General features: G+C 39.8%; 1 protein-coding gene across 4 annotated transcripts in view; it reads left to right on the top strand.

The window, feature by feature from the left end:
- Positions 1-19,030, top strand: part of stx17 (syntaxin 17) — a 104,193-nt gene that overhangs the window by 8,541 nt on the left and 76,622 nt on the right. For 3 of the 4 annotated variants that reach the window (XM_080208499.1, XM_080208507.1, XM_080208489.1), the window contains exon 2: positions 11,877-12,050. The exons of the other annotated variant lie outside the window; for it this stretch is intronic. In XM_080208499.1, coding sequence (XP_080064625.1) covers positions 11,928-12,050 — 123 coding nt within the window. In that variant the 5' untranslated portion in view covers positions 11,877-11,927. The remainder of the gene's footprint in view (positions 1-11,876; positions 12,051-19,030) is intronic. 4 annotated transcript variants of the gene reach the window in all.

The raw sequence follows: 19,030 nt of genomic DNA, 5'->3' as shown, positions 1-19,030 counted from the left end.
TTTCAATACTGAAGGTATTCCCCCGTGTCATTTTCTGTTAGTTGACGCAATTAAATGTAACTTGCGTCTTATTTGTCATCCCATTACTTTATTGTTGTGTAACTTGGCACTCATGAATGTAGTCCAACCTGTCTGGCTTTACAACACCCACTCAATCTTGATCCCTTGGAAGTATGTCATAATGCTAATTTCCATAGCTTGAAGCAAGGGTGTCCAAACTCTGCTCCTCCTAGTGCAAATCCTAGTAAAACACCTTGAAGTTCAGGCAATTCAGTTCCATCTAGTTTATTTGTTTGTGTCATAGGTAGGCTTACATTAATGCTGCAATGAAGTTACTGTGAAAATCCCCTAGTCTTCACACCGCTGCACCTATTCAGGTACACTGAGGGAGAATTTGGCATGGCCAATGCACCTAGCCAGCACGTCTTTTGGACTGTGGGAGGAAACCGTAGCATCCGGAGGAAACCCACATGGACACAGGAGAACATGCAGACTCTGCACAGTGACCAAGCCAGGAATCGAACATGGGTCCCTGGAACAGTGAGGCAGCAGTGCTAACCATTATGCCACCGTGCTGCCGTGTCACCTCTGTTTATAGTAGTATTGTGTATTTGCTGGTGCGTTTTTTTTGCGTAAATATAATATTGCCTTGGATTTAGAATCAGCTGTTACCGCTGTTGCCTTATTGGTTGATAGATCCTATTACCAGAACATGAGATGTTTACATGTTAATAGCAGCATAGATTAAAATTCACAAGTGGCTTCTGAGACTCCATGGTACCAACCTGCAAAGACAATCATTGGGCATCCTTTTCTTACGGCCTATGGTGGCTTGCAGAATTGCAAAGTTAATACAGTTGTGGATGTGTTGTAGTTTACCGAGGGTGGAAAACCAACCAGAAGAACAATGGAATTGTTGAATTTGAAAGTGACAAAAGTCTGGATGAGAGTTTCTTTAATTCATTCATGAGATCTGGGCATTGCTGACAGGCCAGCATTTCTATTGCCCATTACTAATTGCCCTTGAGAAGGTGGTGCTGAACCACTTTCTTGAACTACTGCTGTCCGTGTGGTGTAGAAACACCCGGAGTGCTGTTGGGGAGGGAGTTCCAGGATTTTGACACAGCAAAGGTGAAGGTTTCAACAGTGAATGACTGATGTAATGGTGGAAGTGAAAGCTGATGATTTTTATGATGGAGAAGATTTGGAATCAGAATCTTATTCAAGACTCAAAACAGTCAAACAGTTTGATTAAGCCTGTCTAGGGAAGGGGAAGAAATTGATGGCAAATGTACAGAAATATTCCTGGGCTGTGGAAGCTGTGCTTTTGGGTATCTGTGTTTAGCTGGAGAAAATGGGGGAGCATCCAAGGCTGGATATCATATAAGCAATTTAACAATGCAGCAGCGGTGGATGAGCTGAAGAATGTGATGGAGAGGTAGAGCTGGATCTCATCAATGTAACTAAAATGGTATCACCACCATGTATGTGAAGGAAAGGAGAGGCCAAGGAGAGATTCTTGGGGGAATGTCGTGGGGATGCTCTTGCAATACTCAAATAGGTGAGTCGAGTCATGAGAGAGAAATCCCACTGAGCTGAATAATGCAAAAGAATCGTTGGAGGGATATGGAGTGACTGATTGCGTCAAAGGGTGAAAAGCAGTCACAGACAAGGGGATAAGGAAATGCACCACAGTCATTGATAGACAGTGTTGCTTGTGATTCAAGTTGAGTCTGCTTTGAGAGGGGCAGAAAATGGATTGGAAAATATTCAAACAAGGAAGTACAAGAGATTTGGGAGGAGACATAGAAACCGTAGCTTAAACTGCAGAAGTAGGCCATTTGGCCCATCAAATCTGCACCAACAACAATCCCACCCAGGCCCTAACCCTGTAATCCCACATAATATACTTCATTCATCCCTCTAACCTACGCATCCTGGGACACTAAGGGGCAATTTAGCATGGCCAATGTATCTATCCAGCGCGTCTTTGGACTATGGGAGGTAACTGGAGCACTCGGAACACATGTTGAGGACTTTGAAGAGGATAGTAAGTCTGAGATGGAGTGAATATTTATTTGCAAGCATGGAGGGTTTGAGGATGAGATTTTAGAAGAGCGTGTACACCTGGTGGTTTTGACAAGGGAACTTCGTGAGCCTGATGAAAGGGAACCTTTGGAGTGATCAAGCAGCATAAGATGCAGGAGCAGAATTTGGATCACTGCTTTTTAGTGGGAATGAGAAATGGAGGTGGACAGCTTGGATAAACTGGAAAGATCATTAGGTAATTTAGGTGAGAAACCAGAGAGATGGAAAAGGAATTGATATGTAAGAAAATTGATTTCTGTGTAGTTTGGCACAAGAGTTGAAAGCTGATTCCAACAATGAGGAAGTAGCAAAGTGCAACTATTATCAAATATTTGGAACGACTTCATTTTGTTTGTACAAATTTTATTTAAATAGTTTTGCACTTAATCCTAAACACAAGTTGAGTATATTGTTATTCAGTATGACAGGGTAGGTCCTCAGGAGGCACAGGATAAAATGGAAAGCTTAAATGAGGTTAACAAAGTTCCTGACTCTTAATTATTTCCGTACACTTTACAATGCAATGCTTAAATTTCAGAAAAAGTGAAAGCATACTTGAGTGTGTAGGGAGTTAAAATTCATGTATGCACACAGTCTGAAAAACAGAAACTGAAACTGTGTAATTAAACTGTTAAATACAGCAAGAGTATGGTATAAAATCATCCTAATTCTATACTAACTGCCATCTCCACTCAGAAGTGAAAGGGTGGCTACCATGAGAATGCAAAACTATTATTGTTGCAGGAGAAGATGTTTTCTTAATTTAGGACAAAAGTATGTTGTTGGAGCAGAGAGTTTTCCTTTACATTTGGCAGACTGACCTGGGAGTGCTTTGTGCTGGCACAGATGGGGTTATTTCCTAGGCAGGGAGAGGTGGTTTGGTGTGCATGGGGATTTAGAGTGACTTGGGCTCAGGCGCCCATTGTCATCCCATCCTCTTTTAGCATTCACAGCAAAACCAGAGAATGCTGGAAAATCTCAGCAGATCTGACAGCATCTGTGGAGTGAGAACACAGCTAACGTTTTGAGTCTGTATGCTTGCAACAGTAAAAATGGTTGAAATTATCAAGCTTGACAGGAATAGTTCTTTCAGCCTGAATTCACTAGTTTCTATAGGAGTTTCAACTTTGTCCAGTAACTTCCAAGTGGCTTAGAGCTGGCTGAACCAAATGTCAGCTTCCTGCCTATGAGAATCTCCACAACATGGGAGCTACCTAATGGTGAGTTTGGAGCTCTGAGGAGGAGGAGCAGCAGCAGCAGCTTGGTGCACTAGGCACAGCAACAGGAGGAACAATTCCAGCAACCGCAGCACCTGCCTTCCTTCTCCATAGCCACATGCAGCTCCACAGGACGGGGGGGTTGGACCAGGATTATGCCTGGTCTTCCTCCTCCATATGCTGCCCCTTGACAACATAATTCTACGTAACCTAGTTTGACCACTTTGCCACCTCCTTTGACCAACACCTCTATAAGTTATTTTTGTTGTGAGTAAACTGTTCACTTACGTTGCAGGATCTTTGTGTTTATGATGTGGTCATACACACACAGTAAGCTCAAGGACCTGACTTGTGCTTGGCCTGCTTGGGAACTTCTGGCTTGCTGTGTTGTCACACAGTTTAGAGGGTACATTGTCTTCGACCCTTCGCTAGTGCTGTTCTGTCAGAGTATAAGTCTGCTGTTAGGAAAAAGTTTCCTGTGTGCTTAATGCTCTCTTCACTCAAATTGCCTGTACCTTCAAGACTTGATTAAAAACTTGCATTCCAACCAATATTTTGTAAATTAAGTTTGTGTCTTTGTATGCCCTGTTTGTGAACTGAATTCCCACTTAGCTGACGAAGGAACAGCGCTCCAAAAGCTACCAAATAAACCTGTTGGACTTTAGCCTGGTGTTGTGAGATTTCTTACTGTGTTTCCCCCAGTCCAACACCGGCATCTCCACATCAGGAAAAGGTTTATCAGATGGTACTATACTTGATCTCATTTGCAGCTTAATTATCGCTTTGATATAAACAAATCTGTAACAAGACCTTGAGAGTTTATAGGCCTTGGTAATTGTGTAAACAATGTGGCATCTATTTGGCTATTTATCTTTAAACTTCACAGAAGTGCAGGAGAAACCTGTAACAATATTACAATAGTTAAATAGCTGCAAAGCTAACGATAGGAAAGGGTTGTATTGATCAGACATGAACAGCTGCATTCAAAGGCCACATCTGTCACAGGAACATGGTGTGGGATGATTGAAAAGTAACACCCTTACAGAGTGTTAAAAGGCCTTTGTTTTTCATCAATTTCTGTAACTGTCTTCAGCATCAAAGTTTGATTAACAGAAGAGTCAGGATGTATAAAAAATTATTGATAAAGGATATGAAAGAAAGGTTACGTAATGCTGAAACAATAGGATTCATAAAATGGTATTAAAAATTGGTATGAAAGTAAAATACTGCGGATGCTGAAAATCTGAAATTAAAAACACAAAATGTTGGACATACTGAGCAGTATGTCTGATAAAGGGCCATTGGCCTAAAATTTTGGGCAGAATTTTACCAAATTTTGTGAGTGTTAGGCCCTGACTGAAAACCAGTGTGTATCTCATCAGATGTGCTGTGACGTTTTCAGACCAGATTTTAGCACACTTAGTGCACAGAAAATCTGGAGCATGGTTTTCACCATCACTCTAATGGGCGGAGCCTGATAGAGCCTGCAAGACCAGCTCCACAGAAATCGGGGCACTTTAAAGAGTGCCTTGATCTGCATTATAAATATACTTCTCCCAACCCCCCTGGATATGGAGGACCATCCTCCACAAGCATTGAGCCAAACCTCCCAACACACAAATATTGGGGACTATGTATGGAAATAAAGTTCCCACCTTTTGTGGACAGGAACCTTGTTATGTCACCAATGAGGAGCGGGGGAAATCAGGAAAGAAGATCTTGCTGGCAAGAATCTCATTTCCCAACTCCTGCAAGAATTTTCACTCATTTCGCCGTTTGTGCTTGCAGCAAATGCAAGTACAAAATCACCCCCAACTCTGTTTCTCTCCACAGATGCTGCTTGACTCTTTCCCAGCATTTCCTTTTCTTAATATACAATGTTGGTGTTGAGCGAGATTTCTGAATTCATATAAGGTCTGATCAACCTGGAAAACTTCCAGCTTGAAACTGTTAATATGTTTGCTGCTGCCATTTGTTGCTCTTAAATCTCTTGTTTAATTATTATCAATAATAGTTATTACTTTATCCGTCATAAATAGATGAACATCTGCCTGTAACCCTTTTACTTTGAACAGTATCCCATTAAAATATCCATCCTCCAACACTGGCATTCAGTCTTGGATGAGCCAGTTTTCTCCAACTAAGATTTTAGAATATCAAAGTTACCATTTCCATCCCTTGCCACAAACTTTATACCTTTGCCAACAATTCCATCCTATTTCCTGGCCCCTGTCTTATATCTTTATTTCCTATTTGACCATGGCACTGAGTGGTAGCACTTCTGCCTCTAAGGTTTGAGTTTATGTCTTCGTCCAGGAACTTGAGCATAGAATTCTAGGTTATCAATCCAGTGCAGTACAGAAGGAGTGCTGCACTGTTAGAGGTGCTATCTTTTGGATGTAGACATTAATCCAAGGCCCCATCTGCCTTCTCGGCTGGATGTAAAAGACTCCATGGCATTGTTTTGCAAAAGCAGAAGAATTATCTATCTCCTGGTGTCCGGGCCAATATTTATCAGACACAAAAATACAGTTTATCTGATTATTATCACAGTGCTGTTTGTGTGTGCTTGCTGTGTGCAAATTGGCTGTTGCTTTTGCTACATTATAACAGTGACTGCACTTCAAAAGAAATTTACTGGCTTAAAGAGCTTTGAGATATCTGGTAATCAAGAATAGTGCTCTATAAATACTTCTTTCTTCCGATGCCATATATTCTCCATTATAAAGGCCCTCTAGTTATTGCTTTGTAACATCACCAATCTCACTCCCTACCTCAACTCATCTGCCATTGAAACCATCATCCTTTTCTTTGTCATCTCCAGACCAACTATCCCAATATTCTTGTGCATCCCTGTGCTTTCACCAACCATTGATAGTCTTGTCTTTAACTGCCTCGCCCTACACTTAGCAGTTCTCTCTTAAAGCACTCCATTTCTCCTAAAAGCTCACTTTTATCTAACTTTCAATTACTCCCTGGCTATCTCACTTCCTCTGGTTTGATCTTCAATTTTTTGATTGAAATTCAGTGAAGAGATTTGGAATTTCTATTTATTTTAAATGTTTTCAAAAGATGTGAGTTATTGGTCTGAGTGTAGTGACTAACTGCTAATACCTGGAATCGTTAGAAATAAAGTCAGACATGTCAGGTGGATTAACAACTTTATTTGACAGAATATGATTGCCACCATCAGAAAGTTTGGCACTGGGGAGTATATAAAAGACACTTACTGACTGTGTCTAAATCATCATGGGCATAAATGAAGCTCCACACAGTATCTCAGCAAAAGCTGGATTCTCTTTGGTTGTGATATAATAATTACGTTCAGCATCTATCATTACCATACACATTGCTAGATAAAGTTTACAGTTCATACTTACTGTATTGCTGATAAATATTTTGATTTCTGTGGGATATAGGCCTAGTGATACAGATCAGGTGGTTGTGGAGAATTGGTGATTTAACTTCCTCTTGGATGTTCAGCTTCATTCCTGGTGACTTGTTGTATATGACACTTCTTTGGTTACTTCTCATCTGAGCCGAACTAAGTTCCTATGTCAATTGTCTGTCTAGTTATATGCTTACTTTAGTTTCTGTATACTCAGAGATCTTAGCAGTTAAATATTAACAACAGTTGTAATGCACTTTTACAAGTTTGCTTTTTATGTTATTTTTCTTTATTCATAACCATTTTTAGTTAAAAGACTTAGCTTTATACCATAATCTCTTTTCAACTTTGCATTCTCGCTTCTGTTTAAGGTGTGTCAAGTATGATCTTTTTATAGCTTTAACTGATAAGGTAAATCCGCTTTCAGGGAACACCATTATTAGCAACCATCCAAGGTGATTCATTCTCTACCTTGGATTTATTTTAAGATGTCATTCAATTTGTATGAACATGTCAAGGACTATCATAGTCATATTTTAATTAGTTTGACAAATACCAAACTTCTGATAATGTTACTCATACTTTTCTGTTATGCTAGTGTCGGAATCATAGTAAGAAGCCAACCCTAATATAAACAAGACTTTGTCATTCACTTATCTAATCAGATGGTGTGACCCATTCGTATTGGTAACCATGACGAAGCGAGCACAGCCAGCATCAGGCCTCTAATTAAGAACATCTGGTGTTCACACTGAGTCCATTGTTTATATCAACTCTCCAGTCTGATTCCAACATTAACCATTTAGCTTTTCCCTGAATTCAGCCATACAGTTTAGAAGACCATTTCACTTATATTGTAGCCTATATAGGGATAAATTTGTGAGCCATGTTGAAGCCAGGAAAGGTTTTACGTTAAAGGAAATAATCATGCAGAGTAATTTTGATTGTGTCAAATGACATAGTGGGTGACCTTGTTCAGATAATCTTTTATATGCTAGTCAAAACCTCCATACATTGAGGAAGGAACTGGCGTCTCTTTGGCTTGCTTGTTCCTTCTCTGCATTTGCCCCAGCTCTTGCTTCTCTTCTTGCTTGTATGTGCTTCTTTCGGTACCACCTTCTCAAAGTTACAGAACTGTCCAAGGAGTGTGTAACATCTGCTAGTGCCAGCTAATAAGAATGAGGCTGTGTAAATGCTTCCTTAGGGCCCATTTCCAGGCTTAAAATTAGAAGAGGGACTTAGAATAACATAATTAATTAGTGAAGAAGAAGGCTGTTCGGCCCATTGTGTCTGTGCTGGCACTTTGGTAAAGCTATCCAATTAGTCCTATGCTTCTATGCCATTATGTTGTTTGCAAGAGATGCAAATAGTGTTGGGATTGTAGCACAGTGTGTATAATTTTTAATGGTTAACTGCATGCTTTTGCATGAATATGTAGAGGGAAATAAAAATAAGATGGTACTACCCTCTGTTTTCTGTCTTCTCCCTAGCATATTGTGTCCAATGTTATATTTTTAAAGAGAGTCAATAAATTAAAATTTCTGAGGCCAAGCTTGGGTTTGACCTTTTGTTGCATGCGCTCTGTTAGCAGAGACTTGAGAATTTGCAGGTTTGTAAAGCACGTACAATGACTCACTTTTGCCCATCGTGTAGTCTGTATCACAAAATGAACATGCATCATACAGTTAGGCGTATTGGGCGTTCAGCGTGAAGTCTCTTTAGATTTCAGTGTTGCAAAAGTTTCTGTTGTAAATTGCAGTATGGCTAGCATTTAAACGTTTCAAGGACTGCAAGATTTATGAATTTTTTGCACTGTGAAGGTAAAAGCATGTAACTGGTTACCAGAAAACACATGGCGGCATGTGTATTTCAGGCCCTGGGTATCAAAAACTATTAAATGGCCTTCATTTTTGTTTCTCCTTTGGCCTGCATGCACATTAAGAACCAGACCTTCTTGGCATTGATGACAACATTTCAGTCTTATAATTAATTGCCACCAGACTTTTTGTATGGTAGTCACTGCTCTTCAGTAATAGCCAATAGCTGCTGGAGTTCTTAAATTGACAGGTTGTGAATCTTGTGCCGGTTGGAGGTCGTATAGCGTGCGTGCAATATAAGCCACAAAAGGACAGACAGTCAGACACACACACACAAGCACACATTAGTGCTGATGCTGGGATCTGGTGGCTGGCAGAGGTATTTGCACTGAGCCATGTATTCCCAATCAGCTATAGGTATGTATACCGGCAATGAAAATTTCAGTGAACCTACTTGTGGACCAAGTACATAGATCATTGAAATGTTATGAACAGGTGCAGAAAATAAGCAAAAGATTTAATGGAATGCTAAATACAAAGGCTAGAAGTTGTGCTTCAGCTGTACAAAACCCTGGTTACTACAGTGAACAGTTCTAGACACCACACCTTAGGAAGGAGCATGGATCTACTAGAATGTTTCCTGTCTCCAGAGATTAAACGGTGAGGAGCGATTAAACAAATTCAGTTGTATCCTCTTGAATTTTGAAACTTAAGAGGCTATTTGATTGAAGTATTCAAGCTATTAAGTGTAGTCTAGATAAGGTAGTTTGGGATAAACTATTTCCACTAGTTGAGGATTAGAGTGCATTGTCTAAAAATTAGAGCCAGATCTTTCAGGTATGAAATTAGGAAACACTCCTACACACAAAGGGCGGTAAAAGTTCGGAAAACTCTTTCACAAATGGCATTTGATACTAACTGCATAGTAAATGTCAGATCTGAGATTGATAGTTTTTTGTTATCTATAAATAATAAGGGATATGAGGCAATAATGCATATATGAAGAGAAAAGAGTTGATGTTTTGAGTCCAGATGACCCGGGTTAGCTCCTTTCTCTCCTGACAGATGCTGCCAGACTTGCTGAGATTTCCCAGCATTTTCTCTTTTGATTTCAGATTCCAGCATCCGCAGTAATTTGATTTTATTAATCAAAGGTGTTAAGTTGCTGATCAGCCATGATCTTATTGAGCAGCAAAATGGGTCTGAGGGGTGAAATGGTTAACTCCTATTCCTATATTCTGACTTTCAAACAAACTTTTCTTCTAGTCAAAATGAATTACAATATGTTGTACCTTCACTATTGATTAAAGGAGTTACATTAGAAGAGAATTGACTTTCTATAGAAATGGAATAAAATGAAAAAATAAAAAAAGACTCAATTTGCACTGTTCAACAATTCTTTGTTTGATACTGGTTTCTGTATGGTTCAAGTAACTGAAAGCAAAATGCAAGCAGGGGATTTCCCTTCGATAAGACAGAAACTTTGTGGGAGAACAGTCCAGACCACAATTTACTCTCCATAAATACTTTTCTATAGGATCTGTTTATAGACATAGGACAAAAGGCAGGCTAGCACAATTGTGCGTTGGTGTGCTGTTGAGCTGTAACATAAAGAAAGAATATGACTTTACACCCACGATTCCTCATGTGGAAAGTTCACAATCTTGACTGGGCTGCTTTGAAAAGATTTCAGATGAAGGTTGAACATCAAATTTTCTGTGTATTTGCATTAAAAGACATGCACCATCAGGACATAAAATAACTATCTGATATAAAATTTTAAGAAAGCCAGAGCATTACTATATTATGAATGTAACTGTGCCAGAACTTCCCCAATCTTTTTCACCCGTGATTCTTGCACCCTGTGCTATAAAGCCATAAATGTGATTTTCCTGCAATTACACTATTTTACAATGAGTGTAAAATTAAATCCAAAATTTTTGATTCCGCAAGAAAGAAAATATTTTTTATGCCTTAAAAATAATACTAATGGAGGCATGCATTGTATTATCTGTTTATCGGAATGCATTTTTGTGACTTCTGTAAAAGTCGGATAAAAAATAAAAAGCATGCCTAGTTTCACATTCTTAAACATGCTGTGCCTAATATGAATTAATGATTGTTTAATGGTTCACATAGCAGAAGGATTATATGGTATGAGTTCCACTCTTACCTCAGACTCCAATTTTGCTGATTTCCTCATGTCTACGCCAAATTTTAAGTTGTGGCATATTAATGAATGAGATTGTAAAAATTTTGACATTAGTTTGTATTGGCAAATTGGATTTATGAGTAGGCACAAGTACAAATGAGTTATTCCAATTAAACCCTGACAGGAAATTCCACCTCTTTACAGTTAATCGTATATCCCTTCATTTGCTAGAAATAGCATCCCACACAAGCTTTGCAAGAGGTTTGGGAGAAAATCACCTGTTTGCTTTCTTGAGAGAAATGGTGTATAGTGCAAGATGACCCAAAAGGGAATTTTTTTAAAAAAAGGAGTAGAAAAGATGAAATGATAACAACGGTTCTCTGTAACAAGATGCTTCTGCAACACAAGGTTAAAGTTTTGATATGAAAAGCATTTAAAATGGGATCATTCTTTATGCTGAGGCCAAACCACATTCACAACAGCATCAGTGCAAATTTTTTTTAGGTCAATGCAAATAATTAAAGACCGATAGATCACATATAGAATTGCTGAAGGATAATCCAGGATGTGGAGTGTGGTTTCTGATGTTTCCCATAGTCCTATTCCAGCCTAGATTGAATAATTGTTCACCCATTTGGGTAAGACAGCAAATTTACTGAAGCAATACATCATGACTAACATGAGAAAAATGTTTGCATCTTTTCTTCTTGAAGGGAATTTGACCTAAAAGATTGCAGAATTGTTGTGGCTGACATAGCAATAATTTATTTCTCAGTACAAAAATAAATATTTTTGTGTAGTATTTAATAGGAGCAATTTTACACACATTCTATTGCATTCATATAAATTTTCAAATGATCAACTTGGTGTAAAAGAATTGAGAGAGCATAGAATGAAATTGTGCATGTGAACTGTCAAGGTCATATTTTTATTTACAACCTGCATTTGAGATGATGGGGATCTGGCTTAGAATAGCCATGTATCAGCAGTTTTACGTGAAAGGAAATTACGTTTCCTTAAAAGTATCACGATCCTCAACAAATCAGCAAGTGGAATATCTTGTGATATTTTGTGAAAGAAATTTTGTAAAAATCATCATTTGACACCTGTTCTGCTTATTAGACTTCAAACTTTGTAATGAAAGGAAGAGCTTCTGAACGACCCTGCAGTATCAGATTTTTCCTTTGAACCAATATTTTTAATCTTGAATGAAGGTCCTGATGTGTCTTCGACCAGAAAAACCCTAATTGCTAATAGGAAACAGCATGGCAGAAGAACCTGCAAAACTGAGTCTTCGGCGTTTGGAACCAGCTATCCAGAAATTTGTTAAAGTTGCAATCCCAACAGATTTGGAACGGCTCCAAAAGCACCAGATAAATATTGAGAAGGTTTGTGAAATTTATGTAAATATTGATGTGCTACACATATTTTCACGGTTTTGGAATCCTGTTGAAGCTTTTTGTTGTGAACTTATCAGAATTTGGGAAACATATCAAAATTTATAATGCTTGAGAAAGGGGGATTGGTTCACAAATTGACTCTGATTCTTAAAGCATTACCATGGAGAATGCACCAGGAAATTATTGTCCCCAAAGCTTTTGTTTAATTCAAAATGGCACAACGCCTCCATGAGAATACCTCAACCAATCCGAGTCAACACAAATATTTAAAACGATTAAGGGATTCAATAGGATAAATACAGAATAATTATTTCATCTTGTGAAGAAATCAAGAACAAAAGGGCATAATCTTTAAACCGGAACTTGGCTATTTTGGGGTTGAATCGGGAAACCCTTCTTCTTGTGGAACTCCCTTCTCAAAAAGACCGTGGATGTTGGACCAATTAAAATGTTAATAACAGTAATTCTCATATTTTGTTAGGTAAAGTCATTGAGGGACATGGATCAGAGCTGCATCAATGGAGTTGAGAATAGCTCAACTACGATCTGCATGAATGGAGAAACAGGTCCAAGGAGTTACAAGGCCAATTGTTCTTATGGGATTTAATTATTTTCTTCTCTGTAGAGCTTCCTGACATTATCATTGGTCAACACTGGGGTCTTTTAACCTCCATCTAATTTTATCAATTCTATTTGAATTAAGGCACATTTTATAGACTCATAGAGGTTTACAGCATGGAAACAGGCCATTCGGCCTAACTTGTCCATGCCATTTTTTTTTAAACCCTTAAGCTAATCCCAATTGCCCACATTTGGTCCATATCCCTCTATACCCATCTTATCCATGTAACTGTCTAAATGCTTTTTAAAAGGAAAAATTGTATCCGTCTCTGCTACTACCTGTGGTAGCTTGTTCCAGACAATCACCATCCTCTGAAAAAATTACCCCTCTGGACACTTCTGTATCTCTCCCCGCTCACCTTAAACCTGTGCACTCTGATTTTAGACTCCCCTACCTTTGGGAAAATATATTGACTACGTAGGTGTTCTGAGCCCCTCACTATTTTGAAGACCTGTATAAGAGCACCTCTCCGCCTCCCATGCTGAAGAGGAAAAGGTCCCAGTCTATCTAGCCTGTGCTTATAACTCAAACCATCAAGTCCCAGTAGCACCCTCATAGATCTTTTCTGCACTTTTTCTGGTTTAATAATATCCTTTCTATAATAAGGTGACCAGAACTGCGCACAGTATTCCAAGAATGGCCTTACCAATGTCTTGTACAACTTCAACAAGACGTCCAACTCCTGTATTCAGTGTTCTGACCGATGAAACCAAGCATGCAAAAGCCGCCTTCACCACCCTCTACCTATGATTCCACTTTCAAGGACCTATGAACATGTACCCCTAGATCTCTGTTCTGTAACTCTCCCCTATGTCCTACATTAACTGAGTAAATCCTGCCCTGGTTCAATTTACCAAAATGCATCACCTTGCATTTATTAAATTAAACTTCATCTGCCATTCGTCAGCCCATGGCCCAATTGATCAAGATCCCATTGCAATCGGAGATAACTTTCTTCACTGTCCACTATGCCACCAATCTTGGTGCCATCTGTAAACTTAGTAACCATGCCTCCTATATTCTCATCCAAATCATTAATATAAATGACAAATGACAAATAACAGTGGATCCAGCACTGATCCTTGAGGCACATTGCTGGTCATAGGCCTCCAATTTGAAAACCAATTCTCTACAACCACCCACTGGTTTCTGACAGGAAGCTGATTTTGTATCCATTTAGATACCTCACCCTGGATTCCATGAGATCTAACTTTAAACCTACGATGTGGTACCTTGTCAAAGGCCTTGCTAAGGTCCATGTAGACAAAATCAAATGCACTGTCCTCATCTGCCTTCTTGGTTACTCTTTAAAACACTCAATTAAATTTGCAAGACATGATTTTCCATTCACAAAGCCATGCTGACTGTCCCCAATCAGTCTTTGTATCTCTAAATGCCTGTAGACCCTGTCTCTCAAAATACGTTCCACCAACTTGCCCACCACAGTTGGGAGGCTCACTGGCCTGTAACTCCCAGGCTTTTCCCTGCAGCCCTTTTTAAATAAAAGCACAACATTTGCCATTCTCCAGTCTTCAGGCACCTCATCCATGACTATTGATGATTCAAGTATCTCAGCCAAGGGACCCACAATTTCCTCCCTAGGGTCCCACAATGTCCTGGGATACACTTCATCAGGTCCTGGGGATTTATCTACTTTGATGTGCTTTGTCCTCTGTAAGATGTACACTTCTCAAGATATCACTATTTATTTCCCCAAGTTCCCTAACATCCATGCTTTTCTCAATAGTTATACTTTAAAAATAATCATTCAAGCAGTCCAGTTGTTCTTTTTCCTTGTGTTTGTCGGTATGAAATACCAGACTTTACATGAACTCTACTGTCAATCTTATCCCCCATTTTATGTCTGGACCAATGGAAAGCAAACTCCAAAGGTTGTCCCAAAATGATCAATCCGTTTGAAATCTTTACCTAGAAAAGAAAAAAATTAACTGCCCTGTGTGATGGTCCACCTCTAGATTATTGTAAACTGCAGTTGGATTTTGACAGAGACTGCTCAGTAATTGTAATCAACTGCTGAGCCACCTGCAGATACCGAAATGGCTTGCTAGTTCTGATCAGATTAAGGATTGAAGATAATGGAGTGTTCCTGAATTGCAGCTATTGTGAAATGGTAAGTCTTTAACACTGATGGGTTCAGCGATTGTAGTAAATAGCACGCAGGTCTGGATAATTCCAAAACTTAATCATGATTTGGTTGTAGTGCAGTGTCATTTGTTTAATTTCACAGTTCTAAAAGAAGCTCTTGCCGTGTCTGACGTATATTAAAATTATGGCTTATATTTTTACTTTTTATCAGTGTGCCTACTTGTTCTCAGATAGTATATTGTTGTTGCATCCAATATAGTGTGCATTGGGCGTTACTCTGTTCAATTTTGTTGCACAGTAAAGAATGAGGATATATTGCAACCATCAGTGTCTGATTTGAGACTCCAAGAGTGCAAAATAAGTTTGGGCATGCCATTTGGGGTCTAAAATGGCATCTGCTATATGTGTCCACTTAAGTTGTAAATTACACTGAATCTTGGCAAAGGCATTAGTGCATGCCCAGTTAAGTACCCAAGTATGTAGAGTGCAAATAGATTGCACAATGTTAATTTAACATCAATAATACCAGTTTGGAACACAATACTCCAGGTGGCACCCTCTCTTAACATCACACCCCCATACATTAAGCAGCATAAACGATTCCCAACCGATTCTATTTAAAAACATCATCAACTGCTACTAGTTTCTAGCTGACTAAAGAGGGAAATGTTGACACCTCCTATGAGTTGGCATCTGCAGCCACGACAAGGAGAAGCTACAGTAATCTGGCAACAGGCACCAAGGCCAAAAACAATAACCCACAACCTCACTTGGTAGCTTCATGCACAGTGCATGTAGCAAAACCTTCCTCTCAAGGATTGACATTCACAGAAGGTGCCCCAAAAGAAGACACCCTCACCTAAATGATTGTTTCATACTTTTCCATCATCTCATGGTTGGGATGATGTGAACATAGAGCGACTGCTTACTGCTTAATGTGTGTCAGCTGTGACTTAGTGGTACTTTCCTCTCTGAGTCATAAGGTTCAAGTTCCAATCTTAGGTTTGAACACAGTAATCAAAGCTAGTACTGAGAGGGTACTGCATTGTCAGAGGTGCCAACTTTTGGATGAGATGTTAGCACGAGGCCTCATCTGCCCCCTTGGGTAGATTTTGAAGAAAAGCAGCTATCCTTGATTTTCTCTTGATCAGCATTACTTGTTATTATCACTTGGCTATTTGTTGTAGCTTGCTGCATGCAAGGCTGCCCGTTATCCTAAATTACTATGGTGACTACACTTCAAATGAACTTCATTGACTGTAAGGCACTTTGAGACATCTAATGGTTATGAAAAGTGCTATATAAATGCAAGTCTTTCTTTTAATTCAAAAACAGAAAATGCTGGAAAATTTCAGCAGGCCTGACAGCATCTGTGAAGTGAGAATAAAGTCTGGAAATCCGTTGACCCTCTGCCTGCCATTGTGCCCACTCTCTCCTTCCCACTGTCTTGCACAGTCTCCATCCTACATTACATTCCAGATCTTTGTCAGCATCCCCACCCTTCCCCATCTTGCACCTCAGTTGAACTTTAGCCTGTTGGAGTGGAAGCAGCATGAGTCCCAGAGTACAGCACTATTCAGATTGACAACAGTGCCTGGCACTAGGAGCAGAAGACCCCTGCACTCTCACCCCTGGGCACAGTACTGATTTGGTTGAGTGAAATGGGCAACTTGATGAGTCCAGTGCGTTCCATCTAGACCAGCTCAGCGTGGGACTGGAGGGAACGAGCCCGTCTGCTCCAGCAGAGTTCAGCACAGCAGGAACAGCACAACTGATCATTGTCATCAACATCCTGGAGGTCACCATTGACCAGAAACTGAACTGATCAAGCCAAATAAATACAGTGGCTGCAAGAGCAGGTCAGAAACTGAGAATTCTGCATGTAACTCACCTCCTGACTCCCCAACGTCCTCACTGTCTACAAGGTACAAGTCAGGAGTGTGATGGAATACTCTCCACTTGCCTGGATGAATGCAGCTCCAGCAACACTCAAGAAATTGACACTAAAGAGGAGATAGTTGCCTACTTGATTTGCATCCCATCCACAAACATCTACTCCTTCCATCATTGACACACAATGGCAGCAGTGTGTACAGTGCACAAGATACACTGCAGGAACTTATCCAGGCTCCTTCAACAGCACCTTCCAAACACAACCTCTACCATGTAGAAGGGCAAGAGATACAGATAAATAAGAATACCACCACCTGCAAGTTCTACTCACCCATCTTTCTGACTTGGAAATATATCACTGATTGTTCACTGTCACGGGGTCAAATTCTTGGAGCCCCCTTCCTAAAGCATAGTGGGTGTACCTACACCCCATGGACTGCAGTGAGTCAAGAAGATGGTCCACTACCAGCATTTCAAGACAATCAAGTTTGGGCAATAAATACTGGCCTGGCCAGCATGTCCACATTCCTTGAAAAAATAAATATTTAAAAGCAATTGAGGTCAGAGAAGGAGAGGTCTGAGGGGTTAACAAAAGCACGGCAAGGAATTAAATTGGAAGAAAGGATTGGGTCAGGGAAGATGGATATGGAACGCTGCTAGTATACTTTGTTTTTTACTTGTTCTACTATCATCTCTTTTTGCCTTCTACTATCCAAACTGTCAGACTCTCTTTTATTCTCCCTGCAAACCCCACTCCACCACAGCCACAATCTCCTGGTTTATGTACTTGTCTAAAGACATCTTAAATGTTTTCCAGTTCTAATACAAGGTCGCCAGCTTGAAAAGTTAACTCTGTTTCTCCCTCCACAGGCACTGTCTGAACTGCTGAATATTTACTGCATTTCCTGGTTTATTCTACACTTCACACTCACTCGCCAGGGATAAGTGAGCATGAGGTGTCACCGGATTTCAAGTTTTCCATGAGACAGGTGTCAGTGACTACATACGCATTGCTTTGTGGGCATTGTATGTTAACTCTACCATGTACAGAAACTGAAAGGAATTTTACTCCTGCAGCATCCAGCTAGTGTGTGAACATAAGTGTGGAACCCTGGCTTCATTGTGTAGCAGCCTGCTGCATCATCTATATTTGAGTTACCATGGCAAAGCAAAGGGTGACTACTGGATGATAATGGCTATTTGCTGATGACATGGCTCACGATTCTGGTTCGCAACTCATGCACACTAAGGCAACATTCTACCACAATGAATGTAATAGAAGGTTATTAACCTAATGAAACAATGATTCTGCTGCCTGAACTTTTTGTTGCAATAATTGGGTGAGTGGCTCTTAAGGATTATGGTGATCTGCTGCATGCTGTGCACTGTCACCATCATGAGGGACAGCCCTGACAACCAGCAGAAGGGGAAGAAGAGGGAAGCAATAACCTGACAGTCCCTTTCTGCTTAAGCTATATGTGAATAAATTCATAAGATACTAGTAACTGCAACCATACTTCATTCACCAACGGTACTACACTCCTTCCCTTCCCTTCATCCCTGACTATCACATTTTCATTTTAGTTATAATGCAAAGATAAAAGCTAACACAAAATAACATTCTGGAACAGATTTATGAATGAAATTATGCTATATGATGTCCAAATGTAAACTTATCATCCCTGTGGTTCCACTGGGGCTAACAAGAAGGGCTAGATGTGAGGAAGGTGTCATTTTTCATTTTCGAAGTGCTTTGACAAAGGATCATCTAGACTCGAAACAGCAGCTCTTTTCTCTCCTTACAGATGCTGCCAGACCTGCTGAGATTTTCCAGCATTTTCTATTTTGGTGCCCTTTTTCATTTATTCAGTCCAAAAGCTTATCAATGCTTGTTTCAATTAATCTGTTGACACCATCTTCTCCATCAGAGGTTAGGACATTCAGTTGCTCTTGTTCCCTTCTGATAGCTCCTGCTGTCTCCAGTTGTGTGCCACTTTGTACTGAAACAGAGAGGTAAATGTGTCAAAGTGTTGTGCAATCTGTTTGCTGACGTGGCTGTCATGATTAAACAATTGGCAGAGTGTGCAGGGTGTGTGGTTTGCAGCAGTATTAAGTATGTGAAGGTGTGGTAGAACACATGAATGTCAGGTATGAGTTCTGATGGTAGGGATTGTTGGCAGGTATGGTGGATTTAGGTGTGTCTGAGACTAATGATACAGTGAATAGGATATGACATGTGACGACGCATTTATTGACCTTAACCGCTCTTCTGAGTGTGTAAGGTCATTGAACTTCTTATAGCACTGAATCTAGGTCATTATTGTTTGACTCCTGGCATTAACTCTCA

This window comes from Carcharhinus amblyrhynchos, chromosome 2 (assembly GCF_965287045.1).
Source record: "Carcharhinus amblyrhynchos chromosome 2, sCarAmb.v2.hapA, whole genome shotgun sequence".
Taxonomy (NCBI): domain Eukaryota; kingdom Metazoa; phylum Chordata; class Chondrichthyes; order Carcharhiniformes; family Carcharhinidae; genus Carcharhinus; species Carcharhinus amblyrhynchos.
The sequence above is the reverse complement of the archived record's forward strand: the minus strand, read 5'-3'. Positions and strand labels throughout refer to the sequence as shown.